Below are 14,815 nucleotides of genomic sequence, written 5' to 3' on the forward strand. Positions count from 1 at the left end.
CTACACCATTCTTGTCTTTTTTTTTGTGCTCTCTTCCGCCTCATCCAATTTTAAGGCTTCTTCCTCAACTTTCAATAACTTTATTTTCCTCCCTTCTCTGCCTGCGCCCTAATCTCGCCAGGTTCTTTTCAAGCATGACAGATTGGATGGCACCGCCTGATGCCCCCCTGACACTGTTGACAACATCGCTGCCACCATCTGAGGCACCCTGGCACTGTTGACAACATCGCTGCCACCACCTGAGGCACCCAGACACTGTTGACAACATCGCTGCCACCATCTGAGGCACCCTGGCACTGTTGACAACATCGCTGCCACCACCTGAGGCACCCTGGCACTGTTTACAACATCGCTGCCACCACCTGAGGCACCCAGACACTGTTGACAACATCGCTGCCACCACCTGAGGCACCCAGACACTGCTGACAACATCGCTGCCACCACCTGAGGCACCCTGACACTACTGACAACATCGCTGCCACCACCTGAGGCACCCAGACACTGTTGACAACATCGCTGCCACCACCTGAGGCACCCTGACACTGCTGACAACATCGCTGCCACCACCTGAGGCACCCGGACACTGCTGACAACATCGCTGCCACCACCTGAGGCACCCTGACACTGCTGACAACATCACTGCCACCACCTGAGGCACCCTGGCACTGTTGACAACATCGCTGCCACCACCTGAGGCACTCTGGCACTGTTGACAACATCGCTGCCACCACCTGAGGCACTCTGGCACTGCTGACAACATCGCTGCCACCACCTGAAGCACCCAGACACTGTTGACAACATCACTGCCACCACCTGAGGCACCCAGACACTACTGACAACATCGCTGCCACCACCTGAGGCACCCTGGCACTGCTGACAACATCGCTGCCACCACCTGAAGCACCCAGACACTGTTGACAACATCGCTGCCACCACATGAGGCACTCTGGCACTGTTGACAACATCGCTGCCACCACCTGAAGCACCCAGACACTGTTGACAACATCGCTGCCACCACCTGAGGCACCCAGACACTGCTGACAACATCGCTGCCACCACCTGAGGCACTCTGGCACTGCTGACAACATCGCTGCCACCACCTGAAGCACCCAGACACTGTTGACAACATCGCTGCCACCACCTGAGGCACTCTGGCACTGTTGACAACATCGCTGCCACCATCTGAAGCACCCAGACACTGTTGACAACATCGCTGCCACCACCTGAGGCACCCAGACACTGCTGACAACATCGCTGCCACCACCTGAGGCACTCTGGCACTGTTGACAACATCGCTGCCACCACCTGAGGCACCCAGACACTGCTGACAACATCGCTGCCACCACCTGAGGCACCCAGACACTGCTGACAACATCGCTGCCACCACCTGAGGCACTCTGGCACTGTTGACAACATCGCTGCCACCATCTGAAGCACCCAGACACTGTTGACAACATCGCTGCCACCACCTGAGGCACCCAGACACTGCTGACAACATCGCTGCCACCACCTGAGGCACCCAGACACTGCTGACAACATCGCTGCCACCACCTGAGGCACTCTGGCACTGTTGACAACATCGCTGCCACCATCTGAAGCACCCAGACACTGTTGACAACATCGCTGCCACCACCTGAGGCACCCAGACACTGCTGACAACATCGCTGCCACCACCTGAGGCACTCTGGCACTGTTGACAACATCGCTGCCACCACCTGAGGCACCCAGACACTGCTGACAACATCGCTGCCACCACCTGAGGCACCCAGACACTGCTGACAACATCGCTGCCACCACCTGAGGCACTCTGGCACTGTTGACAACATCGCTGCCACCACCTGAGGCACCCAGACACTGCTGACAACATCGCTGCCACCACCTGAGGCACCCAGACACTGCTGACAACATCGCTGCCACCACCTGAGGCACCCAGACACTGCTGACAACATCGCTGCCACCACCTTAGGCACCCAGACACCGCTGACAACATCATTACCTCTCACAAGTCGGAGACACATTGGATAAAATAAAAGCAATTCTTCTATTGGAAAGCCTAGCAAAAAATACACGTAAGGGAGTATATATTAAAATAAAAGTTAATTACCGATGCCGCCACAATGTTAAGCGCTATGAGATGCTGTCATTACAGAACAACAGAAGGTTCAGACCCACACTGATGCCGGTCGGTTCAGACCCATGGAGCCGGTCCTCCGAGCGGACAGCACGCTGGACTTGTGATCCTGTGGTCCTGGGTTCGATCCCAGGCGCCGGCGAGAAACAATGGGCAGAGTTTCTTTCACCCTGTGCCCCTGTTATCTAGCAGTAAAATAGGTACCTGGCTGTTAGTCAGCTGTCACGGGCTGCTTCCTGGGGGTGGAGGCCTGGTCGAGGACCGGGTCGTGGGGACACTAAAAAGCCCCGAAATCATCTCAAGATAACCTCAAGATAACCAATCTCCCACCACCCTCCAGCTCACATGACCACAGGGAACACTCCAGGGTCTCTCAGAATGTTTGGTAATATGTTTCTTGTTTGTGATGTGTGTCTATGTATGTATTAACACGATGTACTGAACGGGGTGAGAATAGCTTGAGCTACCTCATCCCTTTGTGTGTATTTTACCTCAATAAACTTATTTCAATTTCAATTTCAACTCCAGTGTCTCCCTCCGTGCGCTTCTGTGCTTGGAAATTTAAAAAGGCGGGAAAAATTAAGAAATGCTGAACGAAATGTTTGCAATACCAATATGCTGCTTTTAACAACACGACCTCCTGGTACTGCCACCACCACTACCACCTCTCTGAGAGCCACTAGGGGGACAGGTGAGTAGGGTGAAGGGGGAGAAGGGTGACTAAGAGTGAGGCGAAAAAAAAAGTGAGATTTGTCCAAAGTTTTGCGACAGAAGAAAAAGTTTGGTTAGTTTAGAAAATTGAGTCAGTTAAAAAAAATAGAGCAAGACCACAAGAGCCTCAGTGCAGGGCTACGTGGATTTAGGCTACTCACGTGAGGGGAAGCTCCACACACGAGGGGAAGCTCCTCACACGAGGGGAAGCTCCTCACACGAGGGGAAGCTCCTCACACGAGGGGAAGCTCCTCACACGAGGGGAAGCTCCTCACACGAGGGGAAGCTCCTCACACGAGGGGAAGCTCCTCCCGGCTAGGCTACCACACTCACTCTCCCAGAAGCCTAAATCAACGCCGGACCAATATAAACTTTTCGAATTATTTAGCAGAGTCGAGCCCCGCCATTCAGTGACATTGTGTATAGATTCGTTCTATATGAGGCTGAAGTTCGTATGAGGTTCAGTAGGCCCGCGGACCCCGGTGTTACGAGGCCGTCTGAAGACTGTGTATAAACTGTGTACACGTGATCAATCTTTTGTTTTCTGTTGTGTGATAAGTGCGAGAAGGATGAAGATGGCAGTAGTGGCGTTGAAGATGGCATTAAAAAATGTTAAAAATGGCCGAGAGAGAATATTTATTGATTATGACAAAGAATGAAGGGCTATTCTCTACCTTCCCCCCCCCCTCCCCCCTCTATCATACTGCGCTTCTCACACACTAATTCGCTATCACCACACACCCCCTCCCTCCCTCCCCTTCCCTCCCTCACACCCCTTCCCCCACGCCTCCCCCCCCCCCCACATTCCAACAGCTCTTTGTGTCGTAGAAAATGGGTACGAAATACTTCATGTTAATGGAACAATAATATTCGTGTACCCAAGCAAACGGTTACCCAGGAAGGAAGGGACGGAGAGAGAGAGAGAGAGAGAGAGAGAGAGAGAGAGAGAGAGAGAGAGAGAGAGAGAGAGAGAGAGAGGGGGAGGGAGGGGGGTAGGTAGGTAGGTAGGTTGGGGGGGGGAGGGAGGAAGAGATGGGTGCTCTACATTTTCCTAAGAGATACTTATCTTGTTGCTTCTTCCTGTGAAATGTATTGCTAATTTGTCTTCGTCTTGGTCTCTCGTCCAGTTCTTTTTCAAGAATTAGTGTTGTTTAATTATTAATATCATTTATCAGTCTCTCTCTCTCTCTCTCTCTCTCTCTCTCTCTCTCTCTCTCTCTCTCTCTCTCTCTCTCTCTCTCTCTCTCTCTCTCTCTCTCTCTTTTAATCCTTGGACGCCGTTGTCTTTGTTCTCCCTCTCCCTGTAATGCATAAACTCTAATCTTTTCCTTACTCCGCCCCCGTCATTCGTTCACATCATCTCTGGTACTCTTCAAACTTTCACACATTTTGTGCCGCCCGCCCGACCAATCTGTCTGGGCTTAAGCTGCCCAGCTCTACCAGGAAGAAGCTTGGGGCGGCGGCTGATGGCTTTGAGGTGGTGGGGGGTGTGGAGAGGGGGGATGTGGGGGTGATTGAGGTAGGGCGGAAGAGGCTACGAGTGTCCACACAGGCGGTAGAAACCCATATGTTTAGGGTAAGGGGTAAGGGTTTAGGGTAAGGGTAAAAAACTACAAAGGGTTTAGACACGAAAGGAAAAAAGTGTTGGTCGGGGAGGCCTATGTGACTATTCAACATTGTGGTGGTCAGATTCATTCGTGTTTACGTAAACCTGTATACATCCTCGATACACACCTCTATAGGGTACCTGATCAACCAGGCTGGGATTCATACGTCACGTCTGCGAGCCTGCCGTATCCAACAACAGTCTGGTTGACCAGACCATCAACCAGGAGGCCTGGTCAGAGACCGGGCCGCGGGGACGTTGACTCTCTGGGATCAACGCAAGATAAGGTATCCTTCATTAATCGTGAGAGTTTACATTAAACTGTTTAGTTTACGAGCTTCGAACTTGACAACCCAAGGGTATTATCCTTATAAACAACCTCGTAGTTCTTAAAGAGCTCGTAAACTGTTCCACAAAGGTAAACAAAGTCCCCCAAAGATTACTTGAAGATGTACAGGTTTCGTAACTGGCTGGGCTTGATGAAGCCTTGCTCTGGTGTTTAGACAGGCCAATATATCACCATCTCTAAAACGGGGTTTAGATGCAAGCGGAAACCTGTGATGTATTTGTTAAGTAATAAATGGTCTTAGAATTAGAAGCAAATTTAAGCAGTTAGGTGACGGAGAATGATCTTAGGTACTGAGGCTTATACGGAGAGCTAAGAGGCAGGATAATAAGCCTGGGCCCCGAGGAATGAGCCTAGAATGATGCCCCAGGTGTGTTGGGGCATATATACACAGCATACACCAGGTGTGTTGGCGTATATATACAGCATACACCAGGTGTGTTGGGGCATATATATACACAGCATACGCCAGGTGGGTTGGGGCATATATACACAGCATACACCAGGTGTGTTGGCGTATATATACAGCATACACCAGGTGTGTTGGGGCATATATACACAGCATACGCCAGGTGGGTTGGGGCATATATACACAGCATACACCAGGTGTGTTGGGGTATATATACACAGCATACACCAGGTGTGTTGGGGCATATATACACAGCATACACCAAGTGTGTTGGGGCATATATACACAGCATACACCAGGTGTGTTGGGGGTATACACAGAAATATACCAATACCCACCCGTCCGGACACTAACTGATTCAACATACAAACATTGAAAATGTACATTTTTGTCGACTAATTATACAATATCGGGGATGGGATCAAATACACCTGACTAAATTAAAATACAAATACACTATCCCAGTCAAAAAGAAAAATGTTCATTACAAAATATTATAATTTGAAAGCCATCAACAAACATCCTCTATCTTCCCACTGTCGAACTATTCAGTTCCGTGCTATAACGTGGGCGTGACTGGTTTACGAACTATTCTATCTGTGTCTATCATCTATCATCATACCATCATGATAATCTATCATCATAGATTCTAATGGCTATTTTAGCATGGGTTTTGAAGGATTTTGTCCCCCAACAGTTATCTACATATTAAACAGTAGAATTGACGGTCAAAATGAGTATTAGCTCGTGTGTATATATATATATATCTAAAATGGGGAAGCTTCAATTTTTGAATGAACAATGAATGAATCTTCAATGAACACTGTTCATTCCACAAATGCTACTGAGGGTCAGGGCATGAGATTCCCATACCTCACGCCAGGGCAGCAACGTTGCAACTCTCCAGGATCTAGACTGAGACTAGAAACACAGGCGACTTGTATTAAACATGAAATGCATTCATGGTCAATTACATTATAGGCGGGACCAAAGAGCCAAAGCTCACCCCCACCCTGCAAGCACAATTAGGCGAGTACATTGTTACCGGAATTTCTATGAATTACACTAGACTATAGTCCCATAACTAGATTACTTAGCTTAACTTAGTCCGTGTAACTTAAGTGTTACGAGAAAAGGATAACGAAACTAAACATCACTGGAAGAGAGTGTTACGGGAGTCATTTCTCATGGTAATTGTTATAGCAGACAAGGACGGATTATCGTGGCTTACTGGGAGCACGGGAACCGCAGGGTTGAACCTGATTAACCAGATGACCCACGAGAAGATTAGGAAGAACTTGTTCAGTGTCAGAGTAGCGGGTGTAGGGCTTGTTCAGTGTCAGAGTAGCGGGTGTAGGACTTGTTCAGTGTCAGTAGCGGGTGTAGGACTTGTTCAGTGTCAGAGTAGTGGGTGTAGGACTTGTTCAGTGTCAGAGTAGCGGGTGTAGGACTGGTTCAGTGTCAGAGTAGCGGGTGTAGGACTTGTTCAGTGTCAGTAGCGGGTGTAGGACTTGTTCAGTGTCAGAGTAGCGGGTGTAGGACTTGTTCAGTGTCAGAGTAGCGGGTGTAGGGCTTGTTCAGTGTCAGAGTAGCGGGTGTAGGACTTGTTCAGTGTCAGTAGCGGGTGTAGGACTTGTTCAGTGTCAGAGTAGTGGGTGTAGGACTTGTTCAGTGTCAGAGTAGTGGGTGTAGGACTTGTTCAGTGTCAGAGTAGCGGGCGTGGGGAGTGACGGTGCTCGATAAGACTCCATAACACAGCCTCCACACCAGCTGATCAAAGGATAACAAGACGGGGTCCACGGAGCTGAAGACCAACCTCCCTCCCCCCCCCAAAGGTTGGTTAGTACTTTAAGAAAAATGAAAACTACAAAGGGGTAAGAGGATGAAATCTGAGAAAGTGGAAAGGCAGAACGTGAGAATTAAGCAGAGGGAGCGGAGACGAACCAGCGAATTAGTATGGAGAAAAAGTGGAGGAGAAGAGGAGGAGGAGATGATGATGCTGGCGGAGGCTGCAGGGAGGGAGAGCACGCATATAGATGAGGCAAGAGAGACGAGGAAAGAAAGAGAATAAAAGAGGGACTTAAGCATGGTCATTAACCCCCCCTCTCCTCCCTCCCTCCCCAGACAATCTATACTCCCACAGGAAGACGGAGGAAAGCAGACGGATGAAGAGGTAGATCAAGAGAGAGAGAAGGCGAGAGAGGAGAGAGAGAGAGAGAGGGAGAGAGAGAGAGAGGGAGAGAGAGAGAGAGGGAGAGAGAGAGAGAGGGAGAGAGAGAGAGAGGGAGAGAGAGAGAGAGGGAGAGAGAGAGGGAGAGAGAGAGGGAGAGAGAGAGAGAGGGAGAGAGAGGGAGAGAGAGAGAGAGGGAGAGAGAGAGAGGGAGAGAGAGAGAGGGAGAGAGAGAGAGGGAGAGAGAGAGAGGGAGAGAGAGAGAGGGAGAGAGAGAGAGGGAGAGAGAGAGGGAGGAGGGAGGGAGGAGGGAGGAGGGAGGGAGGGAGAGAGGGAGAGAGAGAGGGAGAGAGAGAGGGAGAGAGGAGAGAGAGAGAGAGAGAGAGAGAGAGAGAGAGAGAGGAGAGAGAGAGGAGAGAGAGAGGGAGGGAGAGAGAGAGAGAGAGAGAGAGAGAGAGGGGAGGGAGGGAGAGAGAGAGAGAGAGAGAGGGGGGGAGAGAGAGAGAGAGAGAGAGAGAGAGGAGGGGGGGGAGGAGAGAGAGGAGAGAGAGAGAGAGAGAGAGAGAGAGGGGGGGAGAGAGAGAGAGAGAGAGAGAGAGAGAGAGAGGAGTAGAGAGGAGAGAGAAGAGAGAGAAGAGAGGAGAGAGGTGGGGGTGAAGAGAGAGAGAGGTGAGAGGGAGGAGAGAGAGAGGGAGAGGGAGAGAGAGAGTGAGAGACGGAGGAGGGGGGGAAGAGAGAGAGAGAGGAGAGAGAGAGAGAGAGAGAGAGGGGAAGGGACGTGAGAGAGAGAGGCGAGAGAGAGGTGGGGGGAGAGAGAGAGAAGGAGAGAGAGAGAGAGACGAGAGGGGGGGGAGAGAGAGAGAGAGAGAGAGAGAGAGAAGAGCGTAGAGAGATGAGAGAGAGAGAAGAGAGCGGGGGAGGGAGGTGAGAGAGAGAGGAGAGAGAGTAGGGGGGGGGGGAGAGAGGAGAGGAGAGAGAGAAGGAGATGGAGAGAGAGATGAGAGGTGGGGAGAGAGAGAGAGAGAGAGAGAGGAGAGAGAGAGAGAGAGAGAGAGAGAGAGAGAGAGAGAGAGAGAGAGGAGGGAGGAAGAGAGGGAGGGAGGAAGAGAGGGAGGGAGGAAGAGAGGGAGGGAGGGAGAGAGAGGGAGGGAGGAGAGAGGGAGGAGGGAGAGAGGGAGGGAGGGAGAGAGAGAGGGAGGGAGAGAGAGAGGGAGGGAGAGAGAGAGGGAGGGAGAGAGAGAGGGAGGGAGAGAGAGAGGGAGGGAGAGAGAGAGAGGAGGGAGAGAGAGAGAGAGGGGGGGGGGAGAGAGAGAGAGGAGAGAGAGAGAGGGGGGGGGGGGAGGAGAGAGGAGAGAGGAAACAAAGAGTAATACAACTAGCAGCCAGCACTTCACTCAACGCCACTCCCCAACAACAATTATTGCTCGACTTCCTTCATGCCTCCCTCCCTCCCCACACGCCCTCCCTAACACCCTCACCACAACACCCCCCCCCCCCTAACACAGCCTCCCCCACCCAAACAAAGCCTCCCTCCCCCCCTAACAAAGCCTACCTCCCCCCCTAACAAAGCCTCCCTCCCCCCTAACAACACACGCCAACACAACAGAGAGCCAGGAGTCACCCTACACTTGTGTCTTCCACCTCCCTAAATTGGCTGTTAACGCTGCTGGTGGGCTCCCGGGGCGCCCAGGGTGTGAGAGCCTGGTTCCTGGAGGACCAGGAGGAGGAGGAAGACCAGGAGGAGGAGGAGGAAGACGAGGAAGGTGAAAGAGAACTTGTCTCGATGGTCTTGTCAACACCAAGAACGAAGATATGAACGAGGAATGAGAGTAAAATACGATAGCAGAGGGGAAGGCTGCAATGCAAGAACGAGAGAGAACAAGAGGAAGAAGAGAAGTTAGGCTGCCGGGCAAGAGACGTAGAGGAACCCACGGAGGAAGGTAGGAAATAATCCCAGAACACAAGAGGCGCCTCTTTTCAACAAGAGCGAGGCAGTAGTCCCCACCGCCCACTCCTAGAGTTGTACTGGAGACCTTCCAGAACCCACTCCACGTACACTCCACGTATATATACTCCACCTATACAGACGTCTTCATCAAATACACCGCGCTGCGGGCCGCTCCAAGCAACAGCCTGGTGGACCAAACTCTCACAAGTCAAGCTTGGCCTCGGGCCGGGCTTGGGGAGTAGAACAACTCCCAGAACCCCATCAACCAGGTATCAACCAGGTATCAACCCTAGCAATATACAATTAGATATTGCATGCACGCATATGCATGTATTTCGGGCACCTGGGCCCCAAGTCTTGAATACATGTTACTAGCAGATAATTATCCTCAAGTCACCCCTTTAGCCTGGCGGTCATATTTATACTCTTAGAAAACGAAGCTTTTCATCGTCACATTTCAATTGTACATTAATTCCTCATCATGTTTGTAGGTGTGAACCACCACGTGGGCTGGACGGTAGAGCGACGGTCTCGCTTCATGCAGGTCGGCGTTCAATTTCCCCCCCTACCGTCCTAAAGTGGTTGGGCACCATTCCTCTTCCCCCCCCCCCCCCCCCCCCATCCCAAGTCCTTATATCCTGACCCCTTCCCAGTGCTATATAGTCGTAATGGCTTGGCGCTTTTCCCTTGATAATTCCCCCTTCCCTCTGGCTCTGTAATTCCACCATTGTCATCTAGCGAATCGTCATAGATTCGAATCCTCATGACGGCTCCTGTGGGATTTTTCTCCTTGATTTATCAGCATAATGGGATTTCTCTGTGTAATATTAATACTAATAATTAAAAATTGGTTATAGGCAAGGAGTAAATGGGAGAGTATAATAGGGATGGCGTCAACGTAAATATATAATAATTGTATTGACTAAATTAAATGGGTTTGTTAATGGGCAAGGGGTAAATAGGCGGTGTATAAGGGTGTGTGTGTGTGTGTGTGTGTGTGTGTGTGTGTGTGTGTGTGTGTGTGTGTGTGTGTGTGTGTGTGTGTGTGTGTGTGTGTGTGTGTGCGCGCGTGCGTGTGCGTGTGTGTGTGTTAGGGAAGGGATATGTGAACGTGCAATTGAGGTGTCAACTGAAGGGGCAAGGAAAGGGAACAGCTTGCGGGAGAGTGAAGCGCCAGCTAACTGCAGGAAAGGATGGAAAGGGCAATTTTGAAAAGTTACGAGATAGCCAGAAATATATCAAAAGGAATTGTTAGAAAGTAAGGATTGGTTGAAAGTAAAGAAGAACCAACAGGGGGGAAATTTTAAGTAACAGATGGGATGGAAACTGGAACAGGACGACACAGAAACCGGTAACGCTAACTGAAAGGGAAGGGAGGGAATTATCAGGGGGAAAGCTCCAAGCCATTACGACTATATAGCACTGGGAAGGGAGTCAGGATATAAGGATATGGGATGGGACAGGGGGAAAGGAATGGTGCCCAACCACTTTTGGACGGTCGGGGGATTGAACGGCGACCTATACGAAGCGAGACCGTCGCTCCACCGTCCACCCGAAGTGATTGGGCAATCTGAAAGGGGAAATATATCAAATGGGCAAAACGCCAAATTTCCTTAGAAACATTGTTAGCGTCAAATGAGTACAAAAATGGGTGCAACTAATGGTGATAGAGAAAGGTGAAGAGCATTCAGTAATAGCCGTTCAATCAATTCAATTAAATCAAGCTTGATTCAATCAATTCAATCAAGCTTGATTAAATCAATTCAATCAAGCTTGATCAACTTGACACAACGCTACGCTAAGCCTCGTCTTGAGCGAGCTGGAAACTCGCTCACTCGCTTACCTTGGAAACGCAGGTAGGAACAGGTCTCTGGATCATAACGTAATTCTCCCAAGATGGATATATTGTGATGTGTATTTGTCGGCTTCCCGAGTCTGAGGCCGCGCTTGTAAAGGTAATTAACGCTAATTGACGCAGATGGTTAAGTAATATTGAAATGTGTTTTGTGACGGAATTAAGTGATTGATGTTAGCGAGCAGTTAGTTATGGTTTGTGTGTGAGGCGGTGACGTCACGGAAGTAAACAAATACGTCACGGAAGTAAACAAATACGTCGCGGAAGTAAACAAATACGTCGCGGAAGTAAACAAATACGTCGCGGAAGTAAACAAATACGTCGCGGAAGTAAACAAATACGTCCTGGAAGTAAACAAATACGTCGCGGAAGTAAACAAATACGTCGCGGAAGTAAACAAATACGCCACAGAAGTAAACATATACGTCACAGTAACGCTAGACGTTACGGAGAGAGGGGAGTGAAGGGGTGACCGTTGCCTGGAGACGGCCGAGGGGACGAACACTGCTGTCTTCACTGTGGCACTCAGCTGAGTGACATTCACCTGAATGGCACTCATCCTCTTGATACTCTGTCACTAATCCTGTGTGCTTATGTTAGGGTTGAAGCCTCTAGGCAGGTTCTAGAACCTGTTAGTTTATACAGTGCTATATGTCCCCAGAACACAATACGGTAATCGTTTTACATCCAGGTCCTTAGCTATTGCTGGGTGCACGTGAATGAGCGGATTAAAGGAATTGGTCCCAATCGCTCTAACCTTCCCAGGATTCGAACCCAGGTCTTCTCGCTTGCGAGGCGAGTGTGCCGAGTGTGGACAACACTTTACCTATACAGCAACAGCTATGGGCTATTGCACATGTTGCAATAGTATGACACAACTACACTCCAGACAGGAATGGTCACTATAAAACTACACACACACACACACACACACACACACACACACACACACACACACACACACACACACACACACACACACACACACAGACACACACACACACACCAGGTTACCCCCAGGAAGGGTAACAGTCCGTAACAGTCCAACAAACAGTCTGTTAACGGAAGCAACGTTACCAACGACGAAGGCAACGCATCAGGAAGCCATAGAGAGGAACTCCCTGGCCGGAATAGACACCCGGGCTACAGGAGCTGTGATCCCCGCACGCCGGGGCCCGAACCACGACCATTACCGAGACACGCACCCAGATAATTGGGTGCAGGAAATCGACTCCACCAGGCGCTACTTCGCCAGGGTGAAGGTTGGTGGATACCGCACACCCCAGCGGTGGGGGGGGGGGGGGCGATGGTTCATGGTGGTGCTGGTTCACGGTGGTTCATAGCGGTATTGTTACGTGGTTCGTGATACTAGTGAAAGTCCGACCCATCTTACGGGTCGGACTTCCCATGTTTAAGTCCAAGGCTGACACACCAGTCGGCCAAAAAGTCAAATGTGTACTCTCAATAACCATGTTGTAATCCAAGCTGTACGAACGAGTACTTTTTGTTCTACTTTCAACTTTTTACTGTAAATATAACCTACGTAACCTAGCCAAACCACCTAAACTAATAGGTCGGGTTCTGCTGGAATCACGGGTTCAACCAGGCTGTGATGGCCGTGTGGGCGCGTTAGCCAGGAGCTAGGACACAGCCTCTCCACATCACACTGTTATAGTATGCGAATTGTCGAATTCGTATTCGTATAAACTATACGAATTGTCTACAGGTAGTCCAAGCAGATAAGTGAATGGAGAAATGTGAAGGGAATTATGAGGGGACGAGTGTGTTGAGACAATAATATCTCGACAGATAAAAGCAAATCCACAAGGGCCGTGACGAGGATTCGAACCTACGTCCGAGAGCATCCCAGACGCTGCCTTAATCAACTGAGCTACGACATGGTATAAGAATTGCAACCAGAAATTTTATTGAATTTAAACCCCTTGTGGATTTGTTCATTTGATGCATCACGCTATTGCGATTTCTGTGTGTAAATAACAGCATTTTTTGGTCAGGTATTCAGGTGTGGGCGACAATATGGTATCAAGAAATCTCGTTTTGCTGTTGAGCTTCGACTAAACTTTTCCCCAATAAGTGGCATCAGTCAATGTGTGATGACAAGATCAGCTGTTGTTGACCTACACAGTGCAGGGGTCTTTGACCGAGTCTGGCACTCGGTCTCTACTAGATGTCTCAGGCGCCACCTTACAGATAAATATTTACTTCCTGCAAGCACGAACTCTCTATGGCAGTCCTAAATGGAACAAAATCTGAAAGCCATTCAACTGGTGCCGCTGTAGCACAGGGTAGTTAGTGTGCTTCAAGTCTCAGGCCGGGCTCGGGGAGTAGAGGAACTCCCAAGGCTCTCTCCAGGTATGCTCCAGGAATGCTTGACCTCTTGTTGTGAAATGTCTTCTTCAACGATCTACTACACATCATTCCTTAATCTCTAGCCTGTGAACAAATCCACAAGGGCCGTGACGAGGGTTCGACCCTACGTCCGCGAGGATCCCAGACGCTGCCTTAATCGACTGTGTTCATGACTGCACTCAAACCTTTACACATACAAGAGAGGAAATTCCGACTGCTACAAGGGTCCTTAATCAACACTTGCAGCAACTTCTTTCCGTGGTAGAGGCGGTAGGTTACACTGATGGGCCAGAGAACACGGGTGAAGATCATAACTAAACTGCATGATAGTGCACCAGCTCCACACACACACACACACACACACACACACACACACACACACACACACACACACACACACACACACACACACACACACACACGAGACCCAGGGGGTAAACACCTAGTGCTCAGTGTCAGACTTGACATCTTTGGTTAAAGGTTAACACTCCAGGAACTATGAAGGGAGAGTGAGAGGGGGGGGGGTTAGAGGGAGTGAGAGTGAGTGAGAGGGGGGGGGAGAGAAAGGGAGGGAGAGAGAGAGAGAGAGACAAAACGTACACAGTGTATTACTTTAAAATATTAAGAAAAATTTATGGCTGTCGACATTTTCCGGAATAAAAGCGAGTGGTGAGTACTGGCGCGTGAGGCGACGGCGGTGGTGTATTTCTGGGTGAGGTGCAGTGAGGGGGGGTGGTGAGGGGCCGTACTGTGAGGGGATATAGTGAGGGGGTTGTAGAGTGAGGGAGATGTGTGAGGGGGAGATGGGAAGGGGGTTGCTAGGGCAATTCGATCATTAGGCGGGTAATGTGTGGGGTGTGTATTCTACTCATGTGTGGGGGGTGTACTATACTCGTGTAGGTGTACTCACCTAGATATGCTTGCAGAATCGAGTATAAACTCCTACATTCCGGGAATGTATACTGTAAATATACAATGTATAATGTAAACAATACAAGGATCAGTATTGTTAATGTAAGTCTTCTAATCTTTTCCATTTATTGAATAATATTTTGCATAAGTTCTTTCTGCCATATCTACGGCACATTTGTGTCTCCAGTTCCTTGTTATATTCCCTCGGGCTGCTGGTTCTCATTTTGAATATTACTTGTGTCAACTTGGACAGATCTCATTAGAATCTTTCATGTCGCTGACATGACTCCCCCTGTTCTTTTCCTATGTAGTGACGTCCAATGTCCATAGTTTTTCTTCGCAGCTTAGTCCTCGCTG

General features: G+C 49.7%; 1 protein-coding gene across 1 annotated transcript in view; it reads right to left on the reverse strand.

Annotated features, from left to right (window-relative positions):
* The window catches only part of LOC138369889 (microtubule-associated protein 6-like), a 40,797-nt gene that overhangs the window by 19,421 nt on the left and 6,561 nt on the right, over positions 1 to 14,815 (reverse strand). Inside the window, exon 3 of the mRNA XM_069333635.1 lies at positions 11,165 to 11,286. Within this exon, the coding sequence (XP_069189736.1) occupies positions 11,165 to 11,286 (122 nt within the window). The remainder of the gene's footprint in view (positions 1 to 11,164; positions 11,287 to 14,815) is intronic.

This window comes from Procambarus clarkii, chromosome 30, assembly GCF_040958095.1.
Source record: "Procambarus clarkii isolate CNS0578487 chromosome 30, FALCON_Pclarkii_2.0, whole genome shotgun sequence".
Classification (NCBI taxonomy): Eukaryota; Metazoa; Arthropoda; class Malacostraca; order Decapoda; family Cambaridae; genus Procambarus; species Procambarus clarkii.